Below are 20,217 nucleotides of genomic sequence, written 5' to 3'. Positions count from 1 at the left end.
GAGATTTATCACACTCACACAATAAACACTATAGCCACAGCCCAGAGCTGTAGAAGTGAACATGGAAAACATCAAAGAATTCTCTTCCAATATTGACAGACACTAAGTTACACTTTATTCTGAATCAAATAACCAATTTAATTTTTAACTATTATCTCCAGACAATAAAAAATAAAATAAAATAAAATATCATTACCAAAAATTGGTTCTGGAGTAGTGTTCCATGTACAGCTGCTCATCGGAAAAAGGAGCGAAATGAATGTCACTAAATGTTGGAAACATCATTCCTAGTAAACAAAAGATAATATACAATAGCAACACAGAGTCCCACAGACATTTCTATAGGAATGTCTTCTCTAGCAAGAGATCATCAGTTCAGAAGCAGTAGTTGCCAAACATTTCAATAGGTTAACATTTATTTTCATTAATATATGGATTACTGAAATCTGAATACATTAAAGCAGTCAATAACTAAAACAACCCACAACAACTGAATTGGACAGACCAAGAAACTTCATAAAGCCCTATTACGGTCTTGTATCAAGTATTTGAATAAATTTAGCTCTCTTCAAATGAAGTGAAGTGCTCCCTTCTCAGTGTTCTCCAATGGAACATCTTGTTTGCTTAGACTTTGCTCAATAACATAACATTTGTGTAAAGAATTTTCATTAAAGCTCAGATCTGATCCCAAGTTAAACTGCAGGCTATGGTTTTGGTCAAATTCAGAAGAACTACTGTTAAGGATTTGAAGCAGTTATACATGCTTCACTCTGTTAGACCTTTTATCTAGGAATCTTACAGGACTTCAGAAAAAATACCAAAAATTTTACTCGCACAAAATATATGTTACAAACCTGCTTACAGGTGCTGAAATTGTGGCACGAAGAATTTTACGTGCATTAAGTGGCAAATTAGCGACAGAGCAGGGGATGAAATCCTGATCTATTAGCTTTCAAGTATGTACTTTAAGTAGGAACTCACACCCTCATGTCTGAGGAAACCAGAGGAATTTTTTCCAATTTTTTATAGTGGGCACTGCATCAGACTGCCTAGCAGCATGAAGGGAAGCCCTTGTATTCTATCGTGTACATGTCAGTGAGAAGCAGGGAACAAAGCCTCATCACATATCTCTTGAGACTCTTTTCTACCTGATACGTAACATGCTGCATAACTGGAGGGAAGAAGGAGGGGAGGGAAAAGGAAACTCTTTTTTGCAGGTACTTTATGTAGGAGAAGTCTACAGGAATTTAAGAAGAGAACAACACCCACTCACAAAATAGACATGCTTTTTAAACCTGGCTGTAGGGACAATATTAACATGTTTGCAGAGAAGAACTTCATATAGAAGGTTTCTAAACTTAATCGATTATATTTCTGCTACTAAATACTAGCAACTTACACTAAATTTCACGATTTTGGTACACTCTGTAGAGAATCATTAAGTTTAATAATTGCTGCATAAGGTGATTCAGGTAAGTTAATCACCCCTACTGTACAGTAGGGAATCAGAAATTGAGGCACATACCTTCAAAACTATCCACTCATCTTTAGTCCCCCCAAGAATAAGCTGCCTGAAGATCAGTTTTCAGAAGCCCTCCTCTGAAACTAGGCCCTGAGAGTCTAAACTGGAGACTTAAGATCAGTGGATGACTTTTGAAAAACACTACCCAAACATATTTTGGAGGTTTGTAAGAATTCAACAGCAAAGCCAGAATTAAAACTGATTAGCTCCCGACCTTGAGGCACAGATTCAGTCTATGCTTTACAAAACTTCCACCCTGCAGTAATTTCACATGAGAAAGGCTGCTTTTAAAGAAGCCTTTAAAGAGAGACTTTATAGTTCATTTTCAGCATTCATGTAGGAGAATTTAACATACAGCAATCAGATGCTCAGATTTGCCTCACAAAGAACATTCCCACAAGGCTTTGGATCTTACAGATTCCCTTCAAAACTCCTCCAAAGAGAAGAGGAATGAAATACAGAGTACTAAATGCTAGGAATCTTGACATGCCACTAAAGAGGAGAGATCCAAGTATTAGAAAAAGGTATTTGGGAGAAGCCCAATGAAAGGACGTCAAAACAGTTTGAAATTCATAGTTTTTCCAAATAAAAGAGTTTGCAGTTTTTCCACAGAAAGGTCATCATATTTGGCCATCCTGCTCTCATCTACATTGCACTGCCTGGCATTTGAGGTTAGTGTGCCATCTTGTTTTGTGATACACTGCAAGAGAGATGCAATCATAGTGTACAGAGCAGCACACTAAGATCAAAACACGAACAGAAATCAGCAGTCAAACCGACATATTCAAGAGCCACCTCCAGCATGAAATAGCAGGTAGTCACATCATGGAGCAATGGCAATGGAGGCTGCGTGATTATATTTGTTCCACTGGGCCCTCTAGATGTTGGTGGTGGAGCCAGAAACAGATAATAAATAAATAAAACCAGACAATCCTGGACTATCAGTGCAAGTCTTTCTTCTTCTTTGGGAAGCTTTTTATCTCCCTTTCCCTATACAGAGGGGTGACAGTGGTGACACACTCACCATTTGATTTCAGCCATTTTTTGGAATGGAGGTAACTTTCCAACATCCTTTCATTGAATAGCATATAACCCATTGGTTCAGAAATTACCACATCAACACTCTCAGGCAGGGAGACCTCCTCAATTTTTCCTGACAGAACCATGATCTTGTCAGAAAGGTTGTTACTTCTCACCAACAGCTGGAGAAAGAACAAAAAACACACAGAAAGTGTTGGCTTCTTTGATTAGCAAAATTCTATCAGAGACCTTGATTAGGATTAAGTCTTGTACAGTGTAAAACAACTACTAACTGAATTACAACTGCCTTTCCCATAGTGTAAGCAATAATTCAGTTTCTCTTTTTCTAGCCAGATGTCCATTTCACAAAAAACTGTAGGAACTTAAATGGTATGTGAGACCACAACCTGTCAAATTTCAGTAAAACTGTCTAAAGGTGATTGAAAAGGATGGTTAGACTAGTAGACAGAAAAAAAGTTGTATTTCCTTAGGAATTTATTCTAAAGTATGGGTTTTTAATGTTTATGATAAGGAATTAATTAGTGTTTTGTGATTTCTGAAGATAAATTCTGAGAAGGTTCCTTTTCACCTCTTTATATATTCAAGAATTTTATATCTATTTGATCAATCAGATATACATTCCATGCCAAAATACTAGTATTCCCTCACAGGGAATCAAATTAACAATTTAAAATCTCTTCTTCCTCCTACAAGAGTTTTAGAGAACCTTAGATTTACCTAGCTTTTTTTTTCCCCATTAGCAACTCTTTATTATCTATATCCCAAACAGGGAAATCACTTTTGCTCACTATTATGAATTTAAAAACTCTTTAACAGTACAGAGCAAACTGCATACCATTTTGGAGAAAAATATTATATTCAGGCAAAGCTATAGACAAAAACCCTCAAGGAAAAGGTAGTTATGAAAGCAGATGCTTAGCTAACCCTCACTCAGAAGAAAAAAACCAGACACCCAAGCATAGACCTCTGGCAGTGACTGCTGTCATTTGATCTTTATTCTCCTGCAATGGTGTGAAAGAAGCTCAGCTCTGCATTTCATTGCCAAAGAGGAACAGCCTCTCTATCGGTAAGTTAATATCCTGAAACCCAGGCCTTCAACTGTGAGATACCTGCGATTTTGGTCAACTTGTTAGTATCTGAAATATGCCACAGTTTCAAAGTGACTTCAGAATATTTTGAACAAAATAAATTACATCATTGAAGAATATGGTCTACCCCGAAGATGCTTTAGCAGCTGCAGACTTTTTCTCTTCCTACTGCCCTGACAACCCCTGTACAGGGTGGAGGAAGAAGAAACCACTTGCATGGGAAGTGGATGGATGGAAAAACAAGGAACCACAAGGGAAAAGTGTACCCGGCAGAGGATGGAGGTAGCCAAGTGGAAGTGAATGGAAAAGAGAGGTTGAATTCTTTACAAGTACTAAAAAGCACTTCCTCCCAGAAGATGCGCTTGCACTGGCATACTTATAACATCAACAGAAATGCATTAATTACTTCAGCAAACTTTTTCCAGTACAGACTGGGCCACAGATAACATCTTAGAAATGTACGCAGTGTGTGACTCATTCTAATTACAACGTTGTTATTACTTAATTCTAGCACCTTTACAAACAGCACAGTTAATGATTTTCAGCAATAACCTGCTACTATACACCATAAGCAAATACAGTAATAGAACTATTTAATGAAACAAAAACCTTACTAAATAAATACACTTTTAATTAACTAAATAGCATTGGTTATACTTCTACTCACAAGTGTTTGTATCCATTCTAAAAACAGGTTGACAAATTTTTTTTTTTAAGTTCATTAGACCAGAGACTATGCCAGCAAATACAGTATGTGATTTCATTCTGGAAACAAAATTACCATTTTGCTCACAGGTGAGTTCTTTACCTAAAAATAGCTTTAACTATGAAGTAAAAGCACAAAAGCAGCATGGATATACAAGGGCAAGAAGCCTAAATCATTTTCAGATACTCACAGACTGTGATAGATAGCTCATATAGTTGGCTAGAGGGCAGCAGAATATTATGTTCTCCACTATGTGTGGAGAAGATACTCACATTGAGAAAATATTTACTTTTACTGGAGATAATGACAGGGAGACAAACTGAACAGAAAAAAGATTTTTCATTACTATTCCACATTATTATTACTATACAACTTTAAAAAATCATCAATGTTTATTTGCTTTCCTACTTTTAGATACAGCCAAAAAAACCCCCAAACATAAGTCAGTACTAATCCTCTCCTTCAGAATAGAGTTATGACTCAGTAAAACTAAAACGTCTTGTGTTTTCAGTCTTTCAAAGTTTAGCAGAGATAAAAACTGCATTTTTAAAAGGGAGTTAAGGTCATGTCAGAAGGTTTGGGCCATAGAGTCCCAGGGAACAGAAACTTCTGGTTATTCACATAACATTCTTCTCAATTTCCTACCAGTATGTTCTGATTGTAATCTGAAGAACCAAGGCAATCCTACATCTGCCAGAATCTCAGTCTGCATGCCAAGATTGTCAGGAAGCCAATGAATGGCAGTTTACAAAAGCATTTTTACATAAATAATTGAGAGAAACTAGATTAAGACCTGTTGATTTATTTCAGACAGGAGATCACCTGTCTTACGGCAGTTATCTGTCAAAGAGCTGCAGACACTCTTGCCTGCAGGTCTGACACTACTTTTCTGCGATTTTCAGAGCAGTTTAATTAGCATTAATTAAGAGTTCATATCTAGCCAGGTTGGCGGCAGTAAAAAGCTAGTTTTTGAACTTAAAAAAAGAGAATGTAAAGTGTCAGATGATATTTCTGAAACTGGAATTTACCATGCATTTATGAAACTCTGATTAGTGGCTCATTATCACAGGAACAGAAGCAAAAAATCAATCAATTTGCATTAAATATTTCAGAGCTCTGGTCTCCCCCAAATACCATGTATCTTTTTTCCAGAAAAGGAAGAAACTACAGAGATAACAGAAATAATTTATAACAGATACAGAACACAAGTGTATTATACCAAAAGTGTACAAAATACTGCTCGCTTCTACTCCCAGGCAGTATTAATCCAAAACTGAAAAAAAAAAAAAATCGTACTTTGAGGAGACTATAAATACCAGCTATGAAATAAGTCTTTGTTGCAGCCACCTCCATCTCCTTTGGCCTGACCTTACTTCAGCAGGATTACTAACACTGAGTTAAATCAGTCTTCATGACTTGAGGTTTTTAAGCGTAAAAAGTTATTTCTGCCTTCACCAATGTGGCTCTGCTTCTCAGGCAGCAATATTGGCCATGCCATTTAAAAGATATATCTTACACAAGCTATTACCTCCATCTCTTAATTGAATCTTCCAAACTGTATCTTTATATTGACATCCCGTTGTTTTTACTAATCTCACTAAATTAAAGTTTTTTTTAAATATTAGCAAATTTTGTCCTTTGATTTTTTTAAGACTCTTATTGACAAATGAAGAACAAGCAGCTAAGGGTGATGGCAGCAGAGCTTTTGTATTTAGTGCTTCAGGGAATCATCAACAAATCCGTGGCAAAAGGAGAGGAGGTATGTGTGAGTGGGTGTGTTGACAATGTTTTCACTTCCCACACAGTATTTCATAAATTCCTGCAATCACCAAGTCATGGTCAGCACAATGTGTTTGAACAAAAGAAGTAAAGCTGTTTCAATATTTCATAGCTTTTGTGAAGGGGAAAAAAAATCTTGAAAAGAAAATAAAAATTTTCATTCCACCCTATATCTTCTGGGTTTGTCAGTCGCTGGGAGGAAAGTGTTGTTTTCAATAGCTGCAATGTCTGGTGAGTCTCCTGGATTTCAGGAACTTTTGAAAGCAGGGAGAGATCACACTGATGGAGGATAAAATTCATTTCTTAAAACAAAATACAAATGGTTAGATTTGTATCCGGTATATGAATTCACTTCAAAGGAATTGCATCAACCTGCCACCAAATGTGGCCATGTTAGTGTTCTGGTTATTTTTTTTTTCATGCAGCATTCATGAAAATTAAACATTCAAGAGTCTTAGACAAAGTAAGGAAGGTCTGTTTGACAAAATCCAGATTAAAATTCATCTCTGCAGTACATATAGGTAAACAGAAGCCTCTCACACATCTCTTCTCATGAAAGGTCCAGCTCCACATCAAGGCACAGCAGATCTCCCACCCAACTAAACAGAGACACAAAAAGAAGCCCAGCTGTTGTATAAGTCTGATAGTCAATGTCATGGATTCTATGAAGCTATGAATAATTCAAGTATCTTACATGTGACTTCCCCCAGAAAGACCATGCCAGCTGTTTTACATTTTGAAACCAGGATCCATCCCTAATGATATGTGAGAATCTGTTTTGCTTTGGCACTGAACAAAATTCTGCAAAATTCTTCATTAAAAAAACAGCAAATCCCAGAAACAAAAAAAAGTTTGACTCCCAAAGATGGCAGATAGAATAACTCTACCAAAACAGAAAATAACATGGCAGCATCCTTAATAATTAAAATAGAAATAGCCAAGTGTCTTTTAATCTAACTGCGCAGCTACATACTTTTTAAGAGCTACTTAAGAACTGTATGTCTATAACAAGTACTACTGCAGTTAAACTTATCAACACATTTAATGCTGAGAGATGCAGAGAAAACAGAGTAACTTCTTCAGCCTCTTTAGAAGACTCAGAGAAGGGCTCAAGTTGGTGAAACCACACCCATTAACAACATGTCTTTGCGAAACACTTCAAAAAACCCAAACAGAAATACATACTTAATTTGGCACACCTGTTCTCTGTGGATTTTTTTAGGTAAATAGCAAGGCTGACAGATGGCCCTGAGCCAATCCTGAGCAAAAATGTGACGGAGCTTTTTACAGTTGTCAGGAGGTGGGAATACAGTTGGGCAGGTGCAAAAAGAAAGTCAAAGTAAGAGAGTCTACCAGCAAGCTCTACACAACTCTACCTGCTCAGATATTGCACCTTTGGGGTAGCTGTATTTATCCAACTGTTTAAGTCACTTTTTTGGCCTCTCTTAACAGGAGCTGTCAGGAGTAATTGCACCTAGATCAGAACTTAAAATATAAGGCTTGGTCCACACTTCAGTGCTCACCTAAACTACCAAGCCTCTTCAATCCAGAGAAAGACTAACAGTGCCTAAATGCTTATTCTACACTAGTTCCAAAGAATACAAAGTTTTCTTTTTGTGCTGGAGATATCCAGCTGCATCCAGCTGGAGAAATCCAGTGATTTAGCTGAATACAGCTGTATTAATTATATAGCTGTATTCAGCTAAATAGCTGAAATCCACAATCCTGAGAGGGAAACTGCTATGTTGTCAAGTCTTTACCCAGCTGCCCTTTGCAATGAAATGTCCTGCCAATCTTTTTTTATTTTAAGTGTGCATTATCACCATACCATATAAACCCCACAATAACACATGTGGTATACCAGATGAGATGGCAAACAACTTAACACATCATTATATACAGTTAAAATCTTTTAATCTAAATAACAGAAAACAAACAGATGCAGTTTGTTTACTGCGCAGAAGACAATATGGTGCACACCGCTATTACCTAAATAGTACATTGCAAATAGGTGCAAACATTGTGGTGGCTGAGAAAGAATTTTTGCAAAAGTATCTGCCCCCAACTCATGTTAAATGCCTTTCTGAATTCCTGAAGGTGTGCTGGAGGGAGAGTGAGTCTATAAGCACCCTCACAGGAGCAATCACGGAGCCTACTCAAGGCTGATTTTATTTTATTTTTTCCTAATGTTGAGCTAGGGTAACAGAGAAAATAGCAGTCTTAAATATAGCTTCTTAATACTATGACAGACAGCAAAGCCTTTCACCAGGGGTAATTTCGTATTTTAATGATACCATCACTAGCTGACATCCTCAGCACAATCATATTTTCCTCATGCACAGTAGCTCTTTATTCAAGTGCTATACATACATATTTTTTCCAGTCTGGTAATGTTCCTTGGTCCTACATAAGTTGCTTAGAAGCACATTTAATGTTTAGAGAAAACCACCAGCACCAGCTAGTTACTTGCAACCTTATATCTTCTGTCCCCCCCATCCCCTTTTTTCTGGCAGTAGATTTACTGTAACAGTGAAATTAGCAGATTGAGATTGCTTTCATCTCACATCCCATGCATGCACCACTAACAGCACTCACTCTGAAGAACTTCCTCCCTACTACAAACTGTTTTGTTAGGCCAGGCCTACTTCAAATTTCTTCCTCTGTCACAGACTGCACGTGGCAGGAGCCAGCTGTCAGCAGTTGCACATCTAAGGCATGGAGTCGCGGGACAGAAGAAAAGCTGGTGCACATTCACAATAACCATCTCCAGAGGTACCTGGGGCTTCTCTCTCCTCTGCTGAAATCTTCAAAGCAGGAGAAAAGACAGCAGGTAAATCTGGGATAGATAAGTGCCAAGCTGAAACTATTATTTCTGTGTGATGTTAGGGAATAAACAATTTCCAGTATGTTGACAAGACTGACATAAAAGTGAACAATAATACTGAGCACTCCCTAAAATGCTATTCCTTTCTGTGTAGAGAAATGTCAAAAGTACTGGAGGGAGAAAACTAAATTCCTTGGACTGTAATAATGAGTTGCACTTTTAAATTATATAATTATAAATTATCTCTCTGTTGACGTTTTTAGCTCAAATGAAAACATAATTTGTCTAATGTGTATCTGTATGAGCTTCACTGGAATTACGTCACACATATATACCACCATAACAAAGAGACTAAGGTCTCTCTAGCTTTTCTGAACAGTTTAATGAGGCCATAAAAGAAAATGGAAACAAGCAAATTAAATTGCTAACCAGGAAAAAGCCACCCAACTACTGCACAGAACTCAGTGACATAGACTTGAAATATTCTTCAGCAAATATCTAAAACAAATGAGTGACTGCGGCAGTATGTTCCCTACTACAGCAGCTGCTATGAATTTTCCCTCTAACAACCTTTTCTGATATTCTACTGTTGTACATCTGTACACAATACACAATCTTCAACACTGTCATATAGACATCTGATTTCTGGTATTTGCACTACTGAGTTTTTTTTTTTTGTATATCATTCTTTCTATATAAACTTGTAACCATAAAAAGGAATCCACTTTAAAACCAACATATCACTCAGTGAAATACTACAGCATTAATGTGCACAGCTTAAATGTGCACAGTTCATAATTTCTCTTCAGTCAGTAGACTGTTATACTAGATTCAGATACTTTATATTAAAATGGAAAAAATAAAAAAGGGAACACGACTTGTTAATCCCACCTTCAACAGGATATATTACACATAGCTGAAACAGATGGCAAATACAACAAATTCATGCAAAAATGAGAGAAGAAATGGATAGAAAGTAATGCTCTTCTCATAATCCAGCTACTGGATAGATGATGCTAATTTACAACGAAATCCCATACTAGAATATACTATACATATACTATATATAATACATATATATATATGTGTGTGTGTGTGTGTGTGTGTGTGTATACACTATAATATACTATACAAGAATTCTGTAATTAGTGTCTACAGTATGCAATAAAAGCATTGAACTAACTTATCCAACTAAGCATGTTTTCATTAAATAAACCTAAACTCTTAAAACATATTATGTGCTAATAGATCAGCTGACTTGCCATACAGTTTATGAGGGTGGAAAGGTTTTCATAAGAAATTATGACTACATGATTCTGTGATTTTTCTTCTGAAAACTGAGTCTCATCTTGGGGAAGAGAGGAGAGGGAAGTGATCACATATCTACGAATTATCAAACGGAGAGTCTGGGTAATTGCTTTTACATCAGCTAGTATTCCCCACTACCTATAGCTGTATAATGTTCTTTATTTCTTTTCTTAAATTGTCATTTTAAGCAGTTTAGCATTTCATTCACCCCAGGGGAAGAGCAATTCAATTTCTAAAACCAATGGATTCATGCTGTTTCTCTACTAGTAAGTTGCCAGGTATTCTACTCACATTTATATATTCTCATAAATACATACAGTATTTGATAGACTACAGATGCAGCATATACCTTTTCACAACTAGTGACTTTGCTTACTTCTGACTTCAAATCACATTCAAGACTGCGACCAAAAGGTTAAAACATATGTACATTATGCTCACCTACTTGCTAGGACAAGCAATTTCTCTTTTGCTCTTTTTATTACTTTTTCATAAATAAAACTTCCCTTTTTCATGAAACAAGGACATTTGACAAATTGTAGCTATCCACAAGATCCTTAGTAAAAAAAAGAACCACCCTCTACTCTTCCCTCGGACAGTCAGACAGACAGCTGCCCTTCCATATGTTTACCTTTTTTAATGCTTTGGATGGGTCTGACAAAATGACAGACATCTGGAAAAGTTTTCCCTTTAATTAGGAAGATTTTTTTCTAACTATCCAAATTATCATAAAAAGATAGAAATGTTCTTGCAGTATGATCTCCTGAGTCAGGTTAGTACTTTCTAGCTGGCTGTAAAAGTACACATACATCATTATCAACCATTCATCAATAGCAACATAAATGAGGTGGGAAGAGAAACTGACTATGAAATTCATCAGTTGAAATTTATATAATAATTATTTATACACATATCTTAGCAATATCTAAGAGATTTCAGTGTTAAAATATTTTTATTCAATATATAAATGAATATAAAATATATATGGGGAGATTATAGAAAATCCTATATTACAGCTGGAATGAAAAAGACTTGCAAAATGCAAAAAAGAATGCAAAGACTTATATATTAGTAAGTATTTCTACCCGGAGAGAAATAAAAATGTCTAATATCCACATTTGCTTCTTTAAGATCCAAACACATTCCCTTAATTTCCAGCAGTAACACATCCACTTCACACTGTTATAACTGATAACTGGTGTTCACCAGCTTTCATCTAGGGCAAGGCTGGATTGCTGTATTAGGACATACAGGAGGAGTTTTCACTGATCTGCTGCATGCTCTTTTTTAAGCTTAGAGGAATTATTGACTCCCAATGCTGTCCATCAACATTAATGTTCTAAATTAGTAAAGCAAAAAGAGAAAATAACATTCCATAAGAAACCTCCACTTTGCCACTTTTTACTCTCTTCCACATTTTAAAAACTCAGATGGAGGTGGTCAGTGCTGGCAAAATTAAAGTAATATGTTCACACCGTTTCCCACACATTTAGATGCTCATCTAAATAAGCAGACACTGCTGACTGCGAGAAAAGACAGAGATTTTTACTGTTGCTATTACTTGGGATTAGCACTTTTTAGGAAGTCGACTTTTCCTAAGACACTTCATTATTAAGGTCACTTTAAGTGCTTAAAATGCTTTGAATCATATTAGAATATCTCATTAAAAAAATGTTCCAAAAATATCTTTTAAAACTAAGAGCATTCTTCAGATGCATTTTTTAGACCCCCAAATACATTGTTTCCTACAAAGGTTGAAAGAGCTGACTAGTCACACTTAGCAGGAAACTCAATCAACTGGCTGATCACACAGATCTCAGAGAGACTTATGAAAAAAACACCTAAGTATTTTTGCACAGAACCTGTGAAAACAACATCTGGTTTAAAAATATATATTTTTTTGCTTCTAAAGATAAAAAGTCTAATCACAGTTATGTATGTTCACAGCTTTTTACAGAAACAACCATCATATGGTTTATTTGGTACATTCTAAGATTTAGAACACCTTCAAAAATTACCTTCTAAAAAGTGCTGGCATTTAGACCTGACTTCTTAGGCAAGTCAAACTGAAATCTTCAGCATTAACCTATTAAACGCAGAGTTCTAGATCTCTCATGCTTTCACACTACATCATTTTGATACTTCATACAAATAAAACACTTACCTCTGCATATTTTGCCACTGAACTGGCTTCAACTGCATAGACTTTTCTAGCTCCAGCCTGCACTGCAAAAAATGAAAGGATTCCTGATCCGCAGCCAACATCTAGGACCACCTTGAAAACAAAAGGCAGACCAAAAGAAACAAAATTATGAGAAGTCACTTCCTGACACCTATTTTGAGTAAGAAAATTTTCACAGCTGAACCTCAAGTTTAATAAGTATGATATTATGCCTAAGTTTTACAAATTACACTATGACACCAGAAAAAGCTTCTTACTGAAGAGTGTTAATGTCCTTAATCTTTATTCTAGCAGGAAAAGCATATTTTTAAAAGACTGTTGATTTGCAGATATATGTAAATAGCATGGAGGAAATAGGTTTTTATACGGAAGTTTCTTTAGGAGAAAAATGTAAACACTGACCTTAGTCTGAATACCCTGGGGAGGGAGGGAAGCCAAGACTATAATAATTCTTTGAAGGAGTACAGAACCATGTCTTTTTAAATGAAAAATCACTCCTTGATGTGGAAGTATCTTCAATAAAACTGAACTACATCTTTGTTCGAATATTGTTTCTGTTTGCTGACATCAATACCATACCTTTAATGCTTTGTTGGATGCAGTATCTGTCGTAGTCCCTCAATCAAATATAAATCCCAAGGCCTCACTTTCCCTGTCAGCCAGGATGTTCACCTGTTGCAAGCCAAAATGTTGGCTAAAATGTCTCAAAGGGTCAAAATTTTTGTTTCAGTGTGTTGAAACTCTGCAGTTCCAGTATGTAGCTCTGCTGTCAGCTATTCTAGCAAAGCCAGCGCCCACTTCAACTGTCCAAGCCTCTAGCACCAGCTTTGTTCTGCAGCAGCCACCACTGTACACATTGCTCAACACACCACTGTAGAGGCCATAAGTACACAGAAAGAGGCTAACTGCTGGAAAAATGGTTAAGATGAGAAGCCTAATCAATTTGATGCAAAGAACATTCTTCGCCCTGCACAACAGATCTGATCTAGTCTCAGTACCTTGCTCCCTCAAATTTCACTACCTGCTGTGAGAAAAGTCTCACAGAACAAGCTCTCCACCTATGGTTATGTGCATGACTGAAAACAAGGAGTCAAAATTCTGCAATTCCTGTGGCTGAAACTCTCATGAGATTTCAAACCAAGATGTGAAATTCAGAAGCAAATGTTAGACAATTTATGTCACCTGGAACTGGAACCTCATAAGATTTCAAAGCACTTCAGCTGTGAAACTGAACTACAGCCCTGATCCAATCTGAGTCAAACCCAGATCTTAAATATAATATGGATTCAGAGGGAATACCACAGCAAAGTATATTATCAGCTTCCCCTGCTCTCTGTCCCCTCCATGTCCCAATTTCCCATATGGTGCACACTGCTTACCAGCCTTTAAAAGCAGAGAGAAAAAAACTGTGTATTCAAACAAAATAATTTTGGCAGCAAAATCATCTCTCAGAACTAAGAGTATGTTCTACTCCCAAAAACTCACTCTACATGACACGTAGGTTACACACTACAGAATGCAGTCCAACACACATGGTTTGAATCTGTTGTAGATGCTATAGATCTGTGTTACAGAACAACTCCAATGCAAAATAAATTAACATTGCTTCTGTTATTACACATAGTTTCAAGCTGGGCGTAGGAGCCAGAACCTTTCCTTTATTCATATTTTCTTTCCTAGTGAAAGACTTTATTAAGCTCATTTTTTATATCACAAATGACAGGCTGTCACAGATCCAGTTTCCTTCTCTGTGCTTTGGCAGGTATTAGAATATGCTTCCATGCCCAGAGGAACTAACTCTTCAGAACAGCAAGTGACAGCAAATGCTGTGTAAGAAAGTAGGGAGGAAGAAAATAAGCCCAGGCCAATTTCACTGAACCACAGATTGACAGAAGGTCTGATAGGCTATTTCTCAATGTTCAAGGTGAACCAAACCACAAATATTATAAGGCTTTCTCTCTGCATATGTGGAAGTTAGAAGGAAAAGCCAACTGTTCAAGTTCACCATTACAAATCTAATGGAGAAGTATTTTTTTTTTGCATTGGATCTGCTTCTGATGCCATTTCTTACACTATACCTTCGTCTACGTCAGCAGGTGGTACAACTGAATTGGAATATGTCTTTTCAGGATGAAATGGGCTCCTGCTGAGGGGACCCGCCAGGGGAAGAAGCTGTGCAACGACAGAAGCAGACTGCAAAACACCAGGGAGGCTGAACAGGAGATGGACTGGATCTTCGCAGGGACTTTTCAGAGGAAAAAGCCCAAGCCACACAGTGCAAGGAAGGAGAAACAACCAGAGGGTATGCTCAAATAAGTGGAGGACAGAGACTCCCAAGATGGAATGAAAGCCAGCCGAGACTGAAGCAAGTGTCCACACCAAAAGGAGGAGGGGGCAATGGTCACTAGAAACTCCTTCCTGCAGGGCACAGAGGCACTCATCTGCTGATCTGACATGACATCTTGGGAGGCTTCTTGCACACCAAGGGCCCAGATCTAGGATGTTAGAAAGGGAATGCTTAAGCCCCTCTGGCCCTTGGACTACTTATTACCAATTGTCCCCCATCCATGTAGACACCAATAACACTCTCTTGAGTGTATCAAGGGTGATTGTAGAGTCTCTGGGGTTGAGGGTGAAGCACATGGGACCCAGGTGGTGTCTCCTCAATCCTGTCAGTGAGAAGGAAAGTAAGAGTAATCTAGCCTCTCCTGGACATCAGTACCTGGCTGCGCAGGACTATGGCTTTTATGATGACAGGACCCTCTTGAGGAATGAGGATTGCTGGGACAGATGTGATCCATCTGAAAAATGGGGCAAGAGCATCTTTGCCATCAGGTTTTCAACACAGTGAAGGGGGCTGAAAAACTAGGTCCATGCTGTGGGAAATTATGATAGCTAGAAGAGAGGAGAAGGCCTGAAAAGCATGAGGAAGTGTCCAGGAGACAACAGAACAGGAGAGGGTCCCATGCTCCTTTTGTGAAAGCAGCATGACAGAGGAGCCATCTGAGATGCATGTACACAAAAACACGCAGCATGGGAAATAAACAGGAGGAATCAGAAGTCCATGAAGAGATGCACAGCTATGATTTCACTGAGATTACAGAGACATGGTGGGATAGCTTGCACAGCTCGTGCTGTCATGGATGGCTACAGGCTGTTCAGAAAAAACAGGCTGGCAAGTTCAGGAGGGGGGTTGTGCTCCATGCAAAGGAATGATTCAAGTGCAAGAAGCTTTGCTTTTGAATGGACAATGAGCCAGTTAAGAGCTTACGGGTAGGGATAAGAGGACACAGGTCAGGGATACAGGTGATACTGTGGTAGGCATCTGCTACAGATGTCAAGAAACTGACTGACAGGAACCTTGCAAGGATCAAAAATGGCCAGCCTTGCATCTTCGCTTGAACACCATGCAATAGTACAGGCTGGGGCTGACTAGCTAGAAAGCAGCTTTCCAAAAAAAAAACCCAAAACCTTAGAGGTCCTGCTGGACAACAAGTTGAATATGCATCATCCCTTGCAACCAAGAAGGCCAACCACAAGACTGTAGCCAGCAGAAGCTGGGAAAGTGAACACATCCACTTGTGAGATAACATCTGGAGATCTCTGTCTAGTTTTGGGGTCCCCAGGTCAAAAAAAAATATTGACATCTGAAGAGAAGTTTGAGAGAAGTGTTTGTCTAGTTTAAGAAAAGGCAGGCTAGGGGGAGAGCTTACTTCTGCCTTCATCTGCCTAGTTGGAGGGTACAGGGAAAACAGAACCAGACACACAGTGTTATGACACACAGTGAAGGTGACATCCAGTGTCCTGCAGGACAGGAGGTAACAGATGTAAATTGTAATACTAGAAATTCCAACAGATACACAGGGAAGCTTTTTCACCATAATGGTGGTTAAGCAAGGTTAGCCAATAGAGACTGTGGAATCTCCATCCTTGGATACATTCAAAATGCAAGGTTTGGACTAGAGATCTCCAGAGGTCCTTTCCAACCTAAATTATTCTGTGGTTCAATAAGCTCTCAACAGCACAGCTTGCTCCCCAAATGGCATTGCTGTAATCACTGGCACCTCCTACAGAATAAGTTGCTTCCTCTCACCTCCCTCTTAACACTAGTAAGAGCATTTTAATAGAACTGTAAGAGCATTCACTATGACAAAGTGCTGAGAAATATCAATACATAGAACTAGCATGCTTATTTCTAAAGAGAAAAGTAGAATTTTAAGATAAACTAATAGACAGACGGTTGGGTAATGATGGTATTATTCATATTGATAGCAAAGGTGGTAAGCTGTATGTGCTTCACCATTTACTTTGAAACAGGAATTCAGGTACTTGAGTAATTATCAAAAATCAGAGAGTTGGGAAGAAACAGTGTCATATCCCTCTGATCACAGCTCCTGCTTTCACCTACACAGATGAGTAACTTTCCAAAGGTGAGTTTAATGGAAGCTACTCACATGCAGAAATACGCTTGCATGCCTGAGTGCTTGCAAAATCAGAGTCCTGAAAAGGACTTTTGAATAAGAGGGATGGGGGGAACGGACCAAAACAGCAACAGAGCAAAGCCATAAAACTAAAAGCAGAAAGGCTGAAATACCAAAAACCTATGATTACATTTATCATCCAGAATTACTATATATTAGCAAGAATACAGAGAGAAAACACTATACTATTCTTTTTTAACATGTGCCTTTGACTGCTCAGTGTGAATGGTTAATTTCCATGACCCTTCAATTCAGAATCACTGGAGCAATTCTGATGCTAGTTGCTTTGCTTTTAAGTAAACTATTTATAAATAGATTACAAAAGAGAAAAACAAACAAACAAACAAACAAAAAAACACAAAAGGTTCAGGAACCTCAGGCTTATTTTCAAAGAACTAGAAATGTATCACTGCCTGTACTCAGTTTGAAATTGCATTATACACTGCTACTGTAAAATTTATTTTGAGGCCTTTTCGTGAATATAACTAATTAAAACACTTTGAACTCGCCCTATTGGCTCTATAAGAGCCCAAAATCTAAGACAAAGTTTTACTAAGAAAAATTAGTTAAAGCTCTAAGGAAACTTCTTCTAAGTAATCAATATAGAGGAGAATATGACAGTAAGGATTAGCATACCAATGTGAAGAATCCAACCTCAGACACATTACACTCTAAATGGGTTCTCCTTACTCTTTTAAGCTTCCACAGACATAAATGGTCAATCCCAGCAGATGGTCCTGAAGTATCTTACCTTTGATAGACAGAATGTGTTTGAATACATCACTAAGAACCCTCTCAAGGGGTCCAGAATTAATTTTGTTCAGATTAACTCAGATCACCTGCTGCACTTTCTCATAAAGACTTTTTTGAAAAAAAAAAAGCCTAGAATAAGAAAAAAATATTTTTTATACCATAAATCCATTTACTACAGGAAATTAAACTTCCTTTTAACAAATTATTCAGGAATTTAGGGAAGGAGACAGCAAAGGTAATGAAGTAAGCCAAAGAAAGGCAGCGTAGGCAGGAAACGATCAGTCAAATATCAATTGAATGAAACCTCTTCCCATGAACAGAAGTATAAGAATAATTATGTCCCTTTTGTCTTTTTTGTCTCCTCATTGCCACCATTAGACATCTGTCTACCTTACATGTTCTGAATGCAAGATAAATACAGTTGCAGTATTTTTAAAGACAGCCAGCTAAAGTCTCAACAGAATGGGATTCTGAGGTTCTCATGGGAAACCATTTTGCCACAAGGTAGCTAGCTCAATATTTTCAGTCACATTTGTTCTGAAAATTGCCATTTTGAAAAGGAATCAGGAAACAGAGAGATCATTTTCTAGGTGGGTGGCCAGCAACACCCAGACTGTAATAGTCTTACTATTAGGTACACTGAAGAGAAGCCAAGGCAGCTCCAACAGTTGGGAAAATAAATAAACCAAGAGCAAAAGCAAGCAGCTGTGCTGCTATTCAGCAGCAAGATTGCCTAAAGAGGGAAAGAATGTGCAAAGCCTGAACTCCTTACAGCAGGTACAAAAATGAAACAGATATATGTCACTTACAGACATAAATCCACATTTTGCATTATAACATGTGAGCATCCTAACTGGCAAGATGCTAATGGCAAACAAAGTCTTTTTTTCTTTGCTGCTTCTTTCATCATAAATTTACTGTTACATATTCTAATACAAAATTTAATCCATTAATGATACAATAGTTCCACTTACCCATCTGGTATCATCCAATACCATATGATTTTGGATCTGATTCTGATCCCTAATGCAAACTGGAGCAGCCCTGTGCACATCACTAGTTTACTAACCTTACTGAATTAAATAGGAGAGGAAGATTGTCTCAGGCCTGAAACAAATTACAGAGACTGAAGCCCCTTTGTTTTAGTGCTACAAAGGTAAGTATTTAAGGATAGCTTGTAAAGAAGCATAGTTTGCCTACATCACAGGGCAGAGAAACATCAGTTACATTTGAATTTATTACTTAACATAATGAATAGTTAAAATATAAGAATCTTAAAACAATTCAGATAAATTTCATATTTACAACTCTCCTCATTTTGGCTGTAAACATGTTATGCATTAAAGGGAATGTTTCATTCAATATTTGCTTACACGAATTTAAAGTCCTTTTTCTGGTGTGATGTAGTGAAACCATTTGTGCAGGTGTGAGTTGAAGTCAGAAGCTCCCTTTAAAAGAGTAAGTGCACACAGAAAAATGGGAGAAGGGAAGAGAAAAAGAAGAGAGGGCAGAGAAAAAGGAGAGAGGACAAGAAATGACAAAAAGGAAAAAAACAAAACCCTGCTGCATCGCTCCAGATTTTTTGTTTGCTGTTACCTGCCTGGACATCACAAGCACAGGTCTGACTGTCTCAGCTGCCATTTCAAGACCTTGCAAACATTCCTGCTGGGCTGCCAGGCTACTGCTTATAAACTATGTGTTTACAGAAGGTCCCATGTCCCTAATATTTTTTATTTTAAAGTATTTTCATTAAAAAATTTTATTTTTAAAAGGAGTGAGTGTTTTAGGAGTGTCATAGCAAGACCTGCTGATGACACAAAGTTAGGTTACTCAAGAGCAGAGGGACCTAAAAAAGCTAGGTGACTGGACAATACTAAGATAAGTTTAATTCTATGCTGATTAATACACTTTTAGGAAACCTGAACTATTCACATACTATCCAAGTTCTAAATGTTCTTAATAGACAGATGCAGTCAGAGAAAAAAAAAGTCCAGATTTTTAAGAAATAGAGAAAAGAATAACTAAGACATCAGAATTCTATAATACAAATCAGTTGTATTGGTTTGCCTGCGCCACCATGTATAACTGCTGTCAATCTTTCTCAAAACAGGTGCAGCAGAATTAACGGTGGCTCTGAAAAAAACCCAGTAAGAATGGTAAGAGGACACGGGCAATTTCTTCTTACAGAAAAAGACTGAGAGGACTGGGAATGCTGACCCCAGAAGAAGAGATGAGAAGAGAGGACAAGTAAGAAGAGATGACAAAAATTAACACAATGGAGGAATAATATAAAGAAAGTCAATTGGGAACATGAATCCTCCTTCGCCTCATAACATAAAAGCAAAATGACAGAATTAGAAAGTTGACAAATTCAGAATCTTATTAAAGAAGATTAATTTCCACATAATGTACCATTATATTACAGAATTGTATTACAGAATTTGTTGCTATAAATATCATTAAGGGTGGGAAGAGACAGGAGTGCACAGGGGGATGGGTCCTGGATATGGTCAGAAAAGTCACTAGAGTTAGT

At 37.5% G+C, this 20,217-nt stretch overlaps 1 protein-coding gene across 2 annotated transcripts in view; it reads right to left on the bottom strand.

Moving 5' to 3' along the window:
• Positions 1-20,217, bottom strand: part of LOC106486914 (histone-arginine methyltransferase CARM1-like) — a 76,337-nt gene that overhangs the window by 14,866 nt on the left and 41,254 nt on the right. For both annotated transcript variants that reach the window (XM_067315603.1, XM_067315604.1), the window contains exons 5-7: positions 12,433-12,543; positions 2,547-2,724; positions 197-287 (exon numbers count right to left, since the gene is read on the bottom strand). In XM_067315603.1, coding sequence (XP_067171704.1) covers positions 197-287; positions 2,547-2,724; positions 12,433-12,543 — 380 coding nt within the window. The remainder of the gene's footprint in view (positions 1-196; positions 288-2,546; positions 2,725-12,432; positions 12,544-20,217) is intronic.

Source organism: Apteryx mantelli, chromosome Z (assembly GCF_036417845.1).
Source record: "Apteryx mantelli isolate bAptMan1 chromosome Z, bAptMan1.hap1, whole genome shotgun sequence".
Classification (NCBI taxonomy): Eukaryota; Metazoa; Chordata; class Aves; order Apterygiformes; family Apterygidae; genus Apteryx; species Apteryx mantelli.
Note: the sequence above shows the minus strand (reverse complement) of the source record. Positions and strands in the feature narration are given on the sequence as shown.